The sequence below is a fragment of the Orycteropus afer genome, unplaced genomic scaffold (genome assembly GCF_000298275.1).
Source record: "Orycteropus afer afer isolate SDZICR_OR568_19922 unplaced genomic scaffold, OryAfe1.0 scaffold00355, whole genome shotgun sequence".
Lineage (NCBI taxonomy): Eukaryota > Metazoa > Chordata > Mammalia > Tubulidentata > Orycteropodidae > Orycteropus > Orycteropus afer.
This window is the reverse complement of record NW_006921942.1, coordinates 1992998-2007727: the sequence shown is the minus strand read 5'-3', so window position 1 is coordinate 2007727 and position 14730 is coordinate 1992998. Positions and strand designations below refer to the sequence as shown.

The 14730-nt window shown below is 40.0% G+C and overlaps 1 protein-coding gene across 1 annotated transcript in view; it reads left to right on the top strand.

Annotated features, from left to right (window-relative positions):
* Positions 1–14730, top strand: part of SCMH1 (Scm polycomb group protein homolog 1) — a 248716-nt gene that overhangs the window by 212586 nt on the left and 21400 nt on the right. The window contains exons 9-10 of the mRNA XM_007952712.2: positions 2176–2376; positions 4416–4607. Of these exons, the coding sequence (XP_007950903.2) occupies positions 2176–2376; positions 4416–4607 (393 nt within the window). The remainder of the gene's footprint in view (positions 1–2175; positions 2377–4415; positions 4608–14730) is intronic.

The window sequence follows — 14730 nt, the reverse complement described above, 5'->3', positions numbered from 1 at the left end:
TACCACCACTCGGGAATGTCCAAGCCGTTTGTGCCGTCAGGGGCGTTCAGGTCCCTGCCAGACCGCAGCTCTGTATGTCTCCTTTTTTGGTATTTTCACGCAAATTCTTCTGCTAGTTGGGGTTTAGTCTACTTCTGTATCCTTCCCTTCAAGGCTCAGGGGTCCAAGATTATATTCTGTGTCTGTGTCAATTGGTTTCCCTTGTCTTTGTTGAAGAGGGTCTGTGCAGTCCTTCTGCCTAGTCCGCCGTCTTGCTGGAACTCCCTAGCAGGACTCATTTTAAGCCTGGCAGAGTGACAAAACTAACCAATCCCAACATCAGAGTTCTACACACCTTACTTGCGTGGTCTCACCCAGTAATCCTGTGGAAGTTACAAAGACTATGGGTAGAAAAGCCATACCAAGTAATTCACTGCACCACACACTCAAAATGATATTTTTGAGAAGCACCCATGTTGTGCCTATAGGTAGGGAGTTCTTTCTTTTTTACTGCCAAGTTGGTGTTCTGTTAAATGAATACATTACAACTTGTATATCTGTTCTCTTGATGTACATTTGGCTTGGTTCCAGTTCTGGGTTATGATGAATAAACAGATGTGAACATTCTATTAAGTGTCTTGTCATAAACATATGTTTTCATTTATTTTCATTACTCTTATCTCACTGAATTCTTGTATTTTTAGTTGTTTTCAGTCCAAGAGTCATATTACCAGACATGGAAATCCTAATTGTATTTAGATATAAAAGGCTTCAACCAATCCTTCCTTTATTAGACCTACCTTCACACTCACCTGCAGAGGCCCCAGGTCTTCCAATTCCTGGCCATTATGTGGATTATAAGATGAAATTGCTTGGTTCTTATTAGTCACTATTTCTGGTTCAAGATTCCACTTTCTTGAGTCTGCTAAGTCAGTCACTACTTTTCCAACCTACTTTCCAACTTCCAAAATCCTGTTGTCTTCTCTCTTGTTATCTGGCTACCATCTTAATGAATGAATTTCAGGAGAGAACAGTGTTAAATGTGTGTATTCAATTCCTCTTCTTTACTCTTTTTTTTGCTCCTGTCTGCTTCCACACCTCTAACCCTCTTTTCTCTTTTCCATTTTATTTTCCTCATATTGCTGCTTCCCTTTAGAATTAGAATTATAAAGGTAGAAGTGTCCATAGAGCATGCGCCTCAGCCCTCTCCTTGTACAGATGGGAAACCTGAGGCCCAAGGAGACCAGCAATCCCACGGGCCACACAGCTACTTCTCTTATCCTTTTTAATCTTTAATAGCAAGAGACTTTCTGGCCTTCTACCCCTTCAGTTAGTCAGCCACAAGTAGGAGATAGAAGAGTACCCCCCCTACTCAAGGTGGAGCCTGCAAGGCAGATTGGGGGAGAATGTCATTGCTTGCCAGGCTGCTGTGGATCTTCTCCAGAGACTGAGGAAACAGCTCTGTTTAGGACAGCTGCTTTTTCCTATGCTCACCATACCCTCTACCCTACCACAGTGCCAGGTGGAGGGTAGCAACTAGGAGAGTACCCAGCTGTCTTGACAGAAGAAACTGCTCAAACAAATACATAGATGAAACCCACCCCTTTTTTTCTTTTTTTTTTTTCAATTTCAACTTTTTGCTATCTTTTCTAATTTCTTTGGGCCTGAGTATTGATGTTGATGATTACAAAGGTACTCCAAGGTCCATAACAAAAGGTAAAGCAAGTAACCAGAGGTACGGTCATCCTAAATCCAATGCTCCCCCCATTCCCCCCCACACACACACTTGCTAATATTGCCATGGCCCCACAGCTCCTTACACATACAGAGTGAGAGATAACAAAGAATATGTGAGACCACCAAGTAGAGAAAATGAAAGTACATACATCTGGGGAATTATTTAGATTTTCATCTCAGTGACAAAAGAGGCAAAGTTCTGTGCCTTGGCTTTAGATCTGGGCTGTTCTCCCAGCAGGCTGTGTTTCCAGAGCGTTTGGTCATGCATTTTGGGCTCACAACAGCTGGGCACAACCTTTTCTTGGCCCTCACTCTCCACCCTCCATGTTTCACCAGCTTAGCATCTGAGAATCCTGCTATGGACCAGAGCCCAGTGAGTAAAAGACGGAAAGAAGCATTCTTCTCTGACTTCCTACCCTAGAGACTCTCTAAGCTTCTTTGGTTCTTTGTCTCTTGCAGTTTGTATTTACTTGAACAAGAACGGCAGCACAGGCCCCCACTTAGATAAGAAGAAGGTCCAGCAGCTCCCGGACCATTTTGGGCCAGCCCGTGCCTCTGTGGTGTTGCAGCAAGCTGTCCAGGCTTGCATCGACTGCGCTTATCACCAGAAAACCGTCTTCAGCTTCCTCAAACAGGGCCACGGTGGTGAGGTTATCTCAGGTAAGCACCCTTGGGCTGCTATAACCACCTAGTTAGAGGGATAGGCCTTCTTAAGTGGCTGAGTTCTTGCAAGGCATCCTGGTCCCTACTTCACACCTGTAGACTCTAAAGAAATGTGAAGGAATTCCATTTCTCAGAAAGTCTTCCCCTTCAGCTGCAGGGCCCCTCTGAGGCTCATATGTTACCTCTGCCAAATAGAATATCCACACAGACTCTGCTTAACTAAGCCTCTAAATAGACTCCTGTCCTATCTGCTCAACTTCTCCTATACAGAAAATACATGAGTGTGTTGCTTTAAAGCCATTCCAGAAGACAGAATCTAGAGGGAGCTGAATTCTGACGGCAAAAGGGTTCGTCCAGACTAGACAGCCTCCCACCTGGCTTCAAGGATCTGCTGAATTCTTCCCCTATTCTTTCTCCTAGCTTCCCAGTGCTAAGCCAGCCCTGATAAAAGGAGTAGAATCCCAGGGCAGAGTGGGAAGAGTCATTCCTTCTTTCTTTCCTACTAAAAGAGTTTGATTCAGCTGTGCAGTGTTTTTGTTTTCACTGAGAAGATTCACTTTTTCTGCTGTGCCCTGTTTTTGTATCAGTTTTTCCGACTATTAAAAAAAAAAAAAAAAATCTTTACTCACCAAATCTGTAAAGACTTGAGCTAGAGCTTTTCAGTCTTATATGTACTCTATTCCATACTCCCCTACCCATCTTTCTTAATGAGTTGCAATGTCCAGTCCCGGTGAACCCAATTGACATGGCAGACCTCATAAATAACCAAGCTGTATTCTTTTAGTAAATATTTATGGAGCCCTTTATTCTATGTCAGGTGTTAACTGCCAAATACTGGGGGACAGGGGAATGTGGAAAATAATCAGCGCAGGCTCTGCCCTGGTGGAAAAGGAAGACTATAAACAATAAACTATGAGCAGTGTTATAATAGAAAAATGTGTACAGGGTGGTTTAGAGCCCAAAATAGGGAGTAATTGGCTGCTTGGAGGATGGAGGGAGGCAGAGAGGAAATTACAGAAGACTGAGAATCACAGGGGATTCATTAAGACTATGGCCCTTCTCAGGCCCAGGTCATTTCATGGTCTCTCCATTCTTTCTATGCAGCAGTCTGTGTGGACCTGGCCTTCTTTACTGCCTCTCATTTTTTATTATTCGAATTTTATTCATTTATTTATTTGTAATTTGGGCAAAAGTTTACAGAGCAAATTGGTTTTCCAGTCAACAAGGTATACACATTCTATTTTGTGGCATTTACTACAATTCCCACATTGTGATAGCATTCTTCCCACTTCCTCCCTGTGTCTTTCCTCCCTTCATCCTTCCTTCCTATCCCCCTCCAACCTTCCTAGCTCTATCCCTAGGAAATGCTGTTCTCTTGATCTCATATGCTGGGTTGTTCTAATATTTACTGCATCTCTTAGATGCTGTCACCTGTACCCCTCTGTCCCAAAATTTGTTCCCCACTTCTTTTCTGCCCTCAGAGAAAAATATACAAACTTTTGTTTTTTATGGATTATACTAATGCTTTTTCAATAGGTATAGATAGGGATTGAAGTAAAACCAAGCATGGGACATTTCTAAATGTTGCCAAAATTCTACTGCCCATATTACCAATTGAAAATTTTGTACCGAAACCATTAATGGCAATGGTTATATTCTTCATTTATGCCCAGTTTCTCCGTTTTGTACATTTTATAGGAATAGCACCCTAAATAAATAGATTTCCTGGACAAGGCCTAGCCAAGTGATAGAGTAGATAGAATTATGCTCACAGTTGTTTTCACAGGTTGGGTAAAATTATTCCAGAGCTCAGGGTACAGCAAACCTGATCTTACCACACCCATTGTTACAAGCCCAGAAACTCTTGGGAGTTGAAGGCAAAAATCAAAACCCTCTAGGGAGGGAGGAAGGGAGGAAACTTGGGGCACTGACTGACATTGTGCAACCAGGTAAAGCCTGAGGCAAGCAGTGCACTAGACTCCTCCTGCCCACTGCTGCTGGCTGACATGCTCAGCCCTGTTCACTTAACTCCACAGCTGTGTTTGACCGGGAGCAGCACACCCTCAACCTCCCAGCAGTCAACAGCATCACCTCCATCCTCCGCTTCCTGGAGAAACTCTGCCACAACCTTCGTAGTGACAATCTGTTTGGCAACCAGCCCTTTACACAGACTCACTTATCACTGACTGCCACAGAATACAGCCACAGCCACGACAGGTACCTACCAGGTAGGAGCTGAGAGGGGCTTGGGCTGAGAGAGGGGTGCCGGGATAGCAGCCCCATGGGGTGGACAGGTACCCCTCAGACCTGCTAGCCTGGCACCTGCTATCCAGAGATCTGGTTTTCTGTCATTTAACTTTGCCACACCTGGGACTTTTCAGTCTCTCATCTTTACTCTTACTTCATGATTTTGTATTCCCGTTTATCTTTATCCCTAGAAAAAGGTGGTTCACAATTCCCCTTCTGTGCTTCAAACTGCATGTGGAGCCACCACAAAGGCACAGTCCATCTCCAAGTGTGAATCTGGCAGCCAAAGCCTAGCATAGACCTCCCTTGCCAGCAGGAAGTTTTAGTGTCGGGCTGCAAATTGAGAAATGTACTCCCTGATGATTGGCCATCCACTGTTTCCTTTGGCACATGGCCCTAAATCTTCCAGCCCTGCCAGTCTAGCAAGTCAATTCAAGTTCCTGCTATTTCTAACTGGAAGGCTGGAAAATAACTTTCTGAGTTAACATATCAGACCCACAATGGGAAAGCGGGTGCCACGTGGCTGAATCAGTGACTAAGCACTTCCGAAAGAGGTTAGAGTGAATGGAACTCGGCATCTCTGACCTAGAGCCCAGGACACACAACGACAGGGACGAAAGGAAAGCCTGACACTAAACATTGTAAGGTAGGTCATTTTTAAAGAGTTCTGTGTCCTCTGTACTTGGCCAGAGGGATGGAGAGGTTGTACTGTCAGCTTTGGGGCTACACTGTCGGTTGATAAGGGAGCACATATCCGAAAGGTCCCCTCTTATGACTCTCTTCTACAGAGGTTTTGCTCCCACATGGTCTTGCTTGTTGTGTTTTCATCATAGTCTTGATAGAATCACTTCTGATAAAAGTGCTACTTTTAAAGAATGTGCTCCAGAAAGTGACTACTTCACCAGTCTCCCAGACTCCATCTGTACTTCTGCATTCAAATTAACCATTTCGTATATGACTTGTAGGCAGGGTAGGACGCCTGAATTTCAAATACTCCTCTGTGGGGATCAGACCATCTGGTACCTGCAGCCATACCTATGACCCCCTCGCTCATCCTTTTCTTCAGAGGGGACTTATCACACAATCTGCTTTAGATTGCTTTCTTTCAGCATCAGAATATCTGAGAACAGAAAAAGGTATTCTTGAAGTTAGAATGTTGCAGTAATAGTCTGTACTGGGTATGATGGAGTTGGTGTAGATAAAAGTAGGTTGTTAAATATCCCTAAGCTGTTGGCATTCAGAAACTGATCTGCACTTCAGTAATGGAAGTTAGGCCTACCTGGGATTCTGAAAGAACCGATAACAAGAAGGGGTGGCATAGCGATGAATGTAGCTACTAATGTAAAAAGAGATTTCTCAGAGAAATAGGAAGTCAGAATGCTTATGTGGAGTGCTGTCATTAAGAACTGACAGAAATGTACTGGTGGCAGCATTCAGAGTCTGGTAGAGATGTGTGTCACAGGCCTGTAGTCCTGAATATAGGGATTGGGGTGGGACCTTTCCTAGGAATTCTGTTCCTTCTTGCCTCACCAACAAAGAAAAAGACAAGGCTGAGAATAGCAGATTCTGCCACTGGTATCACCCTTTCCTTCCCCCATTTTCAGATAAGTACAGCTAATTCTTCGTACCTTCTTATATCCTCTAAGCCCCATTTCTTACAGTGAATGCTCAGAGATTTGGCTGCTCTTATCCTTGCTTCTGTTTGCTGCCCTGAAATGAATGTTCTAGCTGTGCCCAGGCAAGCCAGAGCCTTGTCTAGATATCTCAGTAGCTTGTTTTCTCTGCCTGCCTACCTACCTGTCCTCCTACTGACCCTTGGCATTTCCCTGGTTATTTAATATTTGCTGCATTGTTCTGATCAGTTCAGAGCTTGACCTGTATAAGGGCTGGTTTTTGCTTTGCCCTTTGGGTCTAGTATTTATTACTCCCACACACTTCCACCAGTTTGACAACCATAGGCACCACTTCTGTTGTCTGGGGGCTTACTGGAGCCTTCTTTCCCTCCAGTCTTGTCTTCACACCACTCTACCACTTACAGTCTTAACCCAACTGACCATACCCTTCCAATACAGCAGGTAGTCACCAAAAGCATAGGTATGTTGCATATCCCATTAAGTTTCCTTATCTAATTTGAAACTATTAGTTTTTTCTCTATTTTATTTTCAAAAACTTCAAACATACAGAAAATTTACAAGAATAGTACAGTGAGCAACCATGTACTCTTCATCTAGATTTACCATTTGTTAACTTTTTATCATATTTATTTTGTCTCTTTTTCTGAGTGTGTGTGTGTGTATTTGTATCTGTGTATCTTAAAATATGTGTATTTTTTGCTTTTTTGCTGAACCATTTGAGAGTTGACAACAGTTGAGGGACTTTATCCCTCAATACTTTTGTATAGATCTTATAATTTTCACAGTTAAGAAATATAACATTAATAAAATACTTCTAACTAGTATATAGTCCATATTCAGATTAGCCCAATTGTCCCAGTAATGTCCTTTATAGCTGTTTCTGTTTTCCCTGAATTCAGGATCCAATGACGGCTCATTCCCTGCATTTAGTTGTTGTGTCTCTGTGGCTCCCTTTAACCTAGAACAGTTCTCCAGTCTTTTTGTTCTGTCTTCTATGACACGACATTGGCATTTTGAAGAATTCAAGCCAATTGTTTTATCTGAGGTCATTAAGCATTTATAGAATACTTATTCTGTGTCAGATCCTGTACTGGACTCTGGGGAGACAGAGATGAAACAGACTCAATCTCTGTTCTCAAAGAGTCCCCAACTGAGAGAGAAAGGTATATGTAAATACGTATGTGGAAAGGACACAGAACAGAGGAACTCCACAGAACTCCAGCCCAGCCAGGACTGAAGGACAAAGGGGTGAGGTGCAACAAGTGGTCAGGGAAGGCTTCCTGGGGAAGACAGTGTCAGAGCAGAGCCCTTTCTTCAGAGCTCCACATGTGGCTGGATCAACTGAGAGGCTTATAAAGAGTATATGAGAGAGGGTGCCTTCATTTAGCTGATCCTGGTGATTATTAATTTAAGTCATAATTGAAATCCATCCAGTATTAACCTCTGGGTATGCTATCTGGGACTTCCCAGGTTCCTCTGTGCTGGAGAAAATGGTTCATTTGTCCCATGACAATGAGTTCCTTGTGCCTTTCTATTTAGTTGCTATCCAGGTCTTCTGGGCTAGTTATAAAATTGTTCTCCTGCCAAAATCCCAAGATTCACAATGATTAAAAGCCAAATAAGAACTGTGAAATTGCTTTAAGAAGCCCTCTTATCCTCGGGTTTTTTATGACTAAAAATGTTCAGTTAATTGAAATTTTCTTAATGCATTATTCAGTCAGTCAGTCAGTCAACCCTTTACTGACTACACTATACCAAGCACTGATCTGGGCATGGAAAATTCAGTCTTTTCCCCCACAGAGCTTACAGTCTGTACTGTAACATAAAAAGTAAGCAAACAGTTCAGAGTGATGAGTGCTTTAACAAGAAAGGTTAAGTATGTACTGAGCATAGAAGAAGGACTGCCATCCAAATTCAGTATGTCAGGAAAGACTTTCCAGAAGAAATGATGTCCAAGCTTAGACCTCTAAAGGGGCAGGATAATCAGGTGAGAATACCACAGACTCAAAGAGATGGGAGAGGGCTGGAGGAAGGGAATATTGAAGAATATTCCTATTGACTGAGTGGCATGTTAGAATGTTCAGTATAGCTGAAATACAAAGTTTAAGAGGAACATATGAGAGAAGAGGTTGGCATGGTATGCAGAAGTCTAAATGGCCATGTTATAGACTTTAGACTGTATCATTTAGTTGTGAGGACTCACTGAAGTATGTAAAGCAGGAAAGTAACATGATCAGATTTGTATTTTAGAAAGATGGCTCAGGATACTATTTAGGGAAATGGAACACCTAGAGGTTTTTGGAGAACTCTGCTAGGGCCCCTGGATTTTAAGGTTATCTTTACCTTTAATATCCAAATCTAAATAAAATAAAATGAACCCCATCCCACATAACCCAGGATGAGATTACATTTTCTTGATAGTTGGTAATACTTCTAGCTCTGAGTTCCTGTTTCTGATTCAGTTCTTAATCCCTTTTCCCATCATCTCCTATAACTGTAGGTCTTTCTCTACAGTGTTCTGCCCCAAGCATTGATCCAGATCCTCATCCTTCATTTCCAAACTAACATAAAACCATTACATGTAACAGACTTTTTTTTTGACGTTTTGGAGAAAATGAAGAATAATTACCACAAAGAACAAGAAGCAGCTTAACATTTTTGTTTTGTCTCAGTGTTACCAGCTGTTATCTTACTGGCCTCTTTCCATCTTATGCCTCAACCTGCTGCCATTTCTGAACACCACAGTTCACATGCATCCATTCTTCTTCATTCTTCCATATTTATTGTCCAGTTTGCACATGTATTTGAAGTTACTGAAAATACCATGGCTTGTGTCATGTGCACCTTAGTCAGGGTAGAACTGCTCCATAGGATTTCCTAAGCTGTAATCTTTATGGGAAGAAATCACTAGGTCTTTTCTCCAGCAGAGCTGGTGGGTTTGTACCACCAACCTTTCAGTTAGCAGCCAAACACTTAACCATTGCACCATCAGGGCTCCTCACAAGACTGTAATGAATTGGATATGAGGATGAGGAAAGCTCAGATTTCTGGCTTGGGAAAACTGTTGTTGTTGTTGTTGTTGTTTGCCATCGAGTCGGCCCCGACTCATAGCGACTCCTCCTTGGGTTTCCGAGGCAGTATCACTATGGAAGTAGGATTGTGGTATTGTCAGTTCCTGAGATGAGTCACAGGAATGAGAGAGAGACAGTTGGAGAAATGATGAGTTCAGTTTTGGATATGTTAGGCTTGAGGTGCCTGTGAGGCATCCAAGTTGAGGTGATGTTGAATTTGGAAGTTAAGGCCTATAGGAAAATTGCTCACAACTAGTAACTGTTGATTATAGTTGTGGGTGTAATGAGATTTCCCAGGAAGAATGTGTGAAGAGAAAAGAAAGCATAGGACATTAACCTGAGGAATAATAACATTAAAGAATCAAGCAGAAGAAAAAAAGACTACAAGAGAGGAAAATGATGTAATCAGAGAAGAGGAAGAAAACCAAGAGAATCCAAAATATTTCACAGGAATGCAGTGTTTCGTCAAGGAGGAAGTAGTCAGTGTTAATTGCTGCCAAAAGGTGAAGTAGGATTAAGGACCAACAAATGTCTCTTACATTTAGCAACTAAAGTCTGATGACCTTGATGAAAATAGTTTCAGTGGAACAGTAATAGAACTAGATGCCAGATTGAGGGATGAGTGGGTTGAGAGACAAAGAGACTGAACTGGGTAATTTTTTTTTTCAAAAAGTTTGGCAGACTTTATATCCACTTAGCTGCTAAAGCAGAAACTTTAGTGTTCTTGATTTCTCCCTTTCTCTAATTTCCCACATTTATGAATAAATACTTTTGTTTATAGTTTGATATCAAAATTTATCTAATTGTGTTAAATATATGCAGTTTGTTTTAAGTTTTGATATCAAAACTTATCAAATAGTGTTAAATTTATGTAGTTTATTTATATCACAGCAATCAAGATAATGAAACTTTCATCATGTCCCTCTAATCTTTCCATCCCACTGCTACTGTGCTCCCCCCATCCTTCCCCCATCTCCAGGAAACCATAGATCTGCTTTCTATCGCTATAGATTAGTTTTAATTTTTTGTAATTCCATATAAATGGAATCATACAGTATGTATTGTTTTGTCCCTAGGTTCTTTCAATTATTGTACTGTTTTTTTATTCATTCATTTGTTTTGTGTCATTTGCCTTTTTTATTCTTGAGTAGTATTTCATTTTATAGAAATACCATAGTTTGTTTATCCATACACTTATTGATGGTCATTTCAGTTGTTTGCAGTTTTTAGCTATTACAAATAAAACTGCTTTTGAGCATCTGTATACAAACTCTATATTTGTCTTTTCACTCACGTGGTAAGCATAGGACATATGCACATATGCATTCATTTCTGTGGGATAAATATCTAGGAAGTCTAATTGCTGAGCCATATGGTAGATATATGCTTAACATATTAAGAAACTGCTAAACTGTGTAGGACTTCTGGTAAGATGGCAGAATAGACAGGATACACAGACCCCCTTCAACCAAGAAAAGAGAAACCAATTAACAGAGATACAGAAGATAATCCTGGAGCCCTGAGTTTTGAAAGGAAGGATGCAAAAGTAGATTAAATACCAGCTAGTAGAAGAACCTGAATAAAAACTGTGAATAAGGAGACAAACAGAGCTGCAGACTGCCAGCTATCTTGACAGCACTGACATTTTGAATATTTACAAATAGTATTAAGATCTGAACAGTAAATAAAAATCAGCCTTGCTCACCAAGGGCTGCATGGACAACTACCCTGATGGCTGCTAACTAAAAAGGGAAACAGCAAAGAAGGAGATAAACTGAGCTGTGGACTTTCAACTGCCCTGATGGCGTGGCCATTTTGAATATTTATAAGCTGTGGGAGCACTGGTGGCGTAGTACCTAAGGCATTTGACTGCTTATCAGAAGGCTGGTGGTTCAAACCCACCAGCCACTCCTCAGAAGGAAGATTTGGCAATCTACTTCCATAGTGATACTGCCTCGGAAACCCAAGGAGGGTTTGCTATGAGTAAAATTGACTCAATAGCAGTGAGTGGTGTTTTGGTTTTTGTGGCCATTTTGAATATATAAAGCAGTAGCTTTCAGACTCCAGTGACCTAAAAATAGACTACGCTTGCCAAGGACAGCCCAGGCAAACACACTGGAGGCTGACAACTGGAAGGGTGTGATATTCTCTTTGTTACTCTTATACCCTACTCTTGGTGACCAGAGGTACAGCAGTCACTCACCTCCACCCACCTTCTGGACCTGCAGGGATTCCATTCTAGTCTGTATGCTCTGATGGAGCCTGGGTACCCTGCCCTGCCACCCATCCGCACCCCCAGATTTTTTTGCTTTTTTTTTTTATTTTAAATTTTTCTTTCTTTCTTCCTTTTCATATTTTTATTCTTTTTCCCTTCCCAAGTTCTAGTTTTTGTGGGGTTTTTTTCTTTTTTCTCTTCCCTTTTCCTGATTCTCATCTTTTTTCTCTGTTTAGGTCCTTCCCATGCATTGTTTTTCTTTTTGCATTTTTCTCAAGTTCTTCTTTATTATTCTTTTACTCTAGCTCTTTTCTCTTATTGCCCCATCCCCAGATATTGTGGGGTGTTTTTTCCCCCTTTCTCTTTTTCCATTTATATTTCTTTTATCTTTCAAAAATATTTCCTCTCAATTAATTGCCTCTCTTTCTTTTTGGGGGGTGGATTGTTCCTGTGTGTTTATACAATATGTGTTTTTGCTCTTCTTGTTTTTACTTTTTTGGTGTTTTTTTTTTTTTTATTTTTTTATTGTTGTTTTTGTCTAACTAACTGGGAGACAGCAACTGTGCCCTTATAGCCCAACCATGTCCATACTTTCTGCAGCCCCACCTACTGAATGAGGGCTACCACTTGCTTCTGCACCAACTGGCCAACGATAGATGACAGCCAATATGAGACTTACTGACCCTTAACTGCTCTTCACAAACAGCTAACAGAGATCTGTGCACCCATTCTCATTATCTATCACACCCACCAGGAGACAGGTGGTGAGTGTGTTAAGTGCTGCCAACTAGTGTATAGAAGAGTACAGTACTCTGCTTGCTCGAATATATCAAAACAAAACAAAGAAAAAAAATTGTGGGTGAATCACACTCACATACAATCACTAATTATGTACAAATGCAATGTCACAATGTCTCAGACAAAACAGATCATCATAATCTACACAAAGAAACAAAATAAAGTCATAGAAACAAGGGACCAGGCTACAGACCCAGAAAACATCCCTGAGGAAGATGAAGCATTGGATCTCCCTGATAAGGAATTCCAAAGAATTATACTTAGGTACCTTCAACAGACTGAGAGACAGATCAAGGAAAACAGACAAAATTAAGGAAAACACAGACAAAACCTTAGAACAATTTCAGAAGATAATATAAGAACAAAATGACAAAATAAATGAAAAATTAGAAATTATATAAAATCTACAGATAGAAATCCAGAAGATTAATTCAAAATTTTCAGAAATAGGTAACACATTGATTGGGCAAATAAGTAGAAGCAAATCAATGGAAGACAGAATTAGTGAGACTGAAGAAAAATACCTCAGTACTACATTGGTAAGAGATCATATAGCAAAAAGATCAAAACAAAATGAAGAAAGCCTAAGATTAATTTGTGATACCATCAAGAGGAGTAACCTACATGTAATTGGAATTCCAGAATAGGAAGAGACAGACAAAACCATAAAGAAAATTGTCAAAGATTTGTTGGAGGAGAATTTCCCTGATATGATGAAAGATGAGAATATATCTATTCAAAAAGTTCAGTAAATCCCAAACAAGATAGCCCCCAAAAGAAACTCACCAAGACATATTAAACTCACCAAAACCAAAGACAAAGAAAGAATCCAAAAAGCAACACAATAAAAACAGAAAAACAAAAAATTACCTGCAAAGGACAACCAATAAGACTAAGCTCTGATTTGTTGACAGAAACCATGCAGGTGAGAAGGCAATGGGATGGTATATATAAAACCCTGATAGAAGAAAATTACCAGCCAAGAATTATGTACCCAGCAAAATTATCTCTCAAATATGATGGTGAAATTAGGACATTTACAGATAAGCAGAAATTAAAGGAATTTGTTAAAACTAGACCAAACTTATAAGAGATGCTGAAAGGAGTCCGTTGGACAGAGAACCAACAATAGCAAACAACAACCAACCATTAACACACATGATGACACAACCCAGAAACAAACCCAGTTATGGAAGTATCCAAAGTAAAATAAGCTTAGAAAACTATAAACAGGGAACTAGAGACATCAGTTGGCAAATGAAGACAACTACAAACCAAAAAGAGAGAAAAAAAAATAGTGTAACTACAGAACTTCTAAATGGTGAGATAGTCAAGACAATTGTGAGATAGAAGGGACTGTTCTATACTTGAGAAGAGGATTACAAGTCATAGGGTAACTTCAAAGAAAAATAATAAATCTTTACATCAAAATAAAAGGCAGGACAAGCACAAGTATTTAGCAAATACTAAAACAATAGTAATGAAGGAAATGATAACATGATCCATAAACAGCATGAGCTTAGCACAAAAAATTTTATGGAACAAAGAAATCAGTAACACCATGAAAAAAATGACAAACATAAAAATGACTATAACAAAATGACAGCAACAAAGTCATACTTGTCAATAATTAGACTGAATATAAATGGATTAAATGCAGCACTCAAGAGACGGTGAGTTGCAGACTGGATAAGAAAACATGACCTATCAGTATGCTGTCTACAAGAGACGCACCTTAGAGATAAAGATAAAAACAGACTAAAAATCAAAAGTTGGGGAAAGATACATCCAGCAAATGGCAATCAAAAAAGAACATGGGTGTGGCAATATTAATTTCTGATAAAAGTGACTTTAAGACAAAATCTACCATAAGAGGCAAGGATATTATATAATGATTAAAGGATTGATTAAACAAGAGGACATAACCATAATAAATATCTATGCACCCATGAACACCAAAATACATAAATCAGACTTTAACAGAATTGAAAAGACAAATAGATGACTCCACAATCAAAGTAAGAGACTTTAATACACCACTTCCAATGAAAGAACTGGAAAAAAATGCAACAAAGACACAGAAGAACTAAACAATACAGTCTACCAACTTTACCTTATTGACATCTACAGAGCACTTCATCCAACAACAGCACAATATACATTCTTTTCCAATGCACGTGGAACATTCTGGAGGATAAACCATACGTTAGGCCACAAAGCAAGCCTCAATAAATTCAAAAACACTGAGATACTGTAAAGCACCTTCTCAGATCACAATGCAATAAAATTAGAAATCAACAATAGGATGAGCAACAGAAAAAGAACAACACATGGAAACTGCATAATACCCTCCTTAAAAACGACTGAGTAGTAGAAGATATAAAAA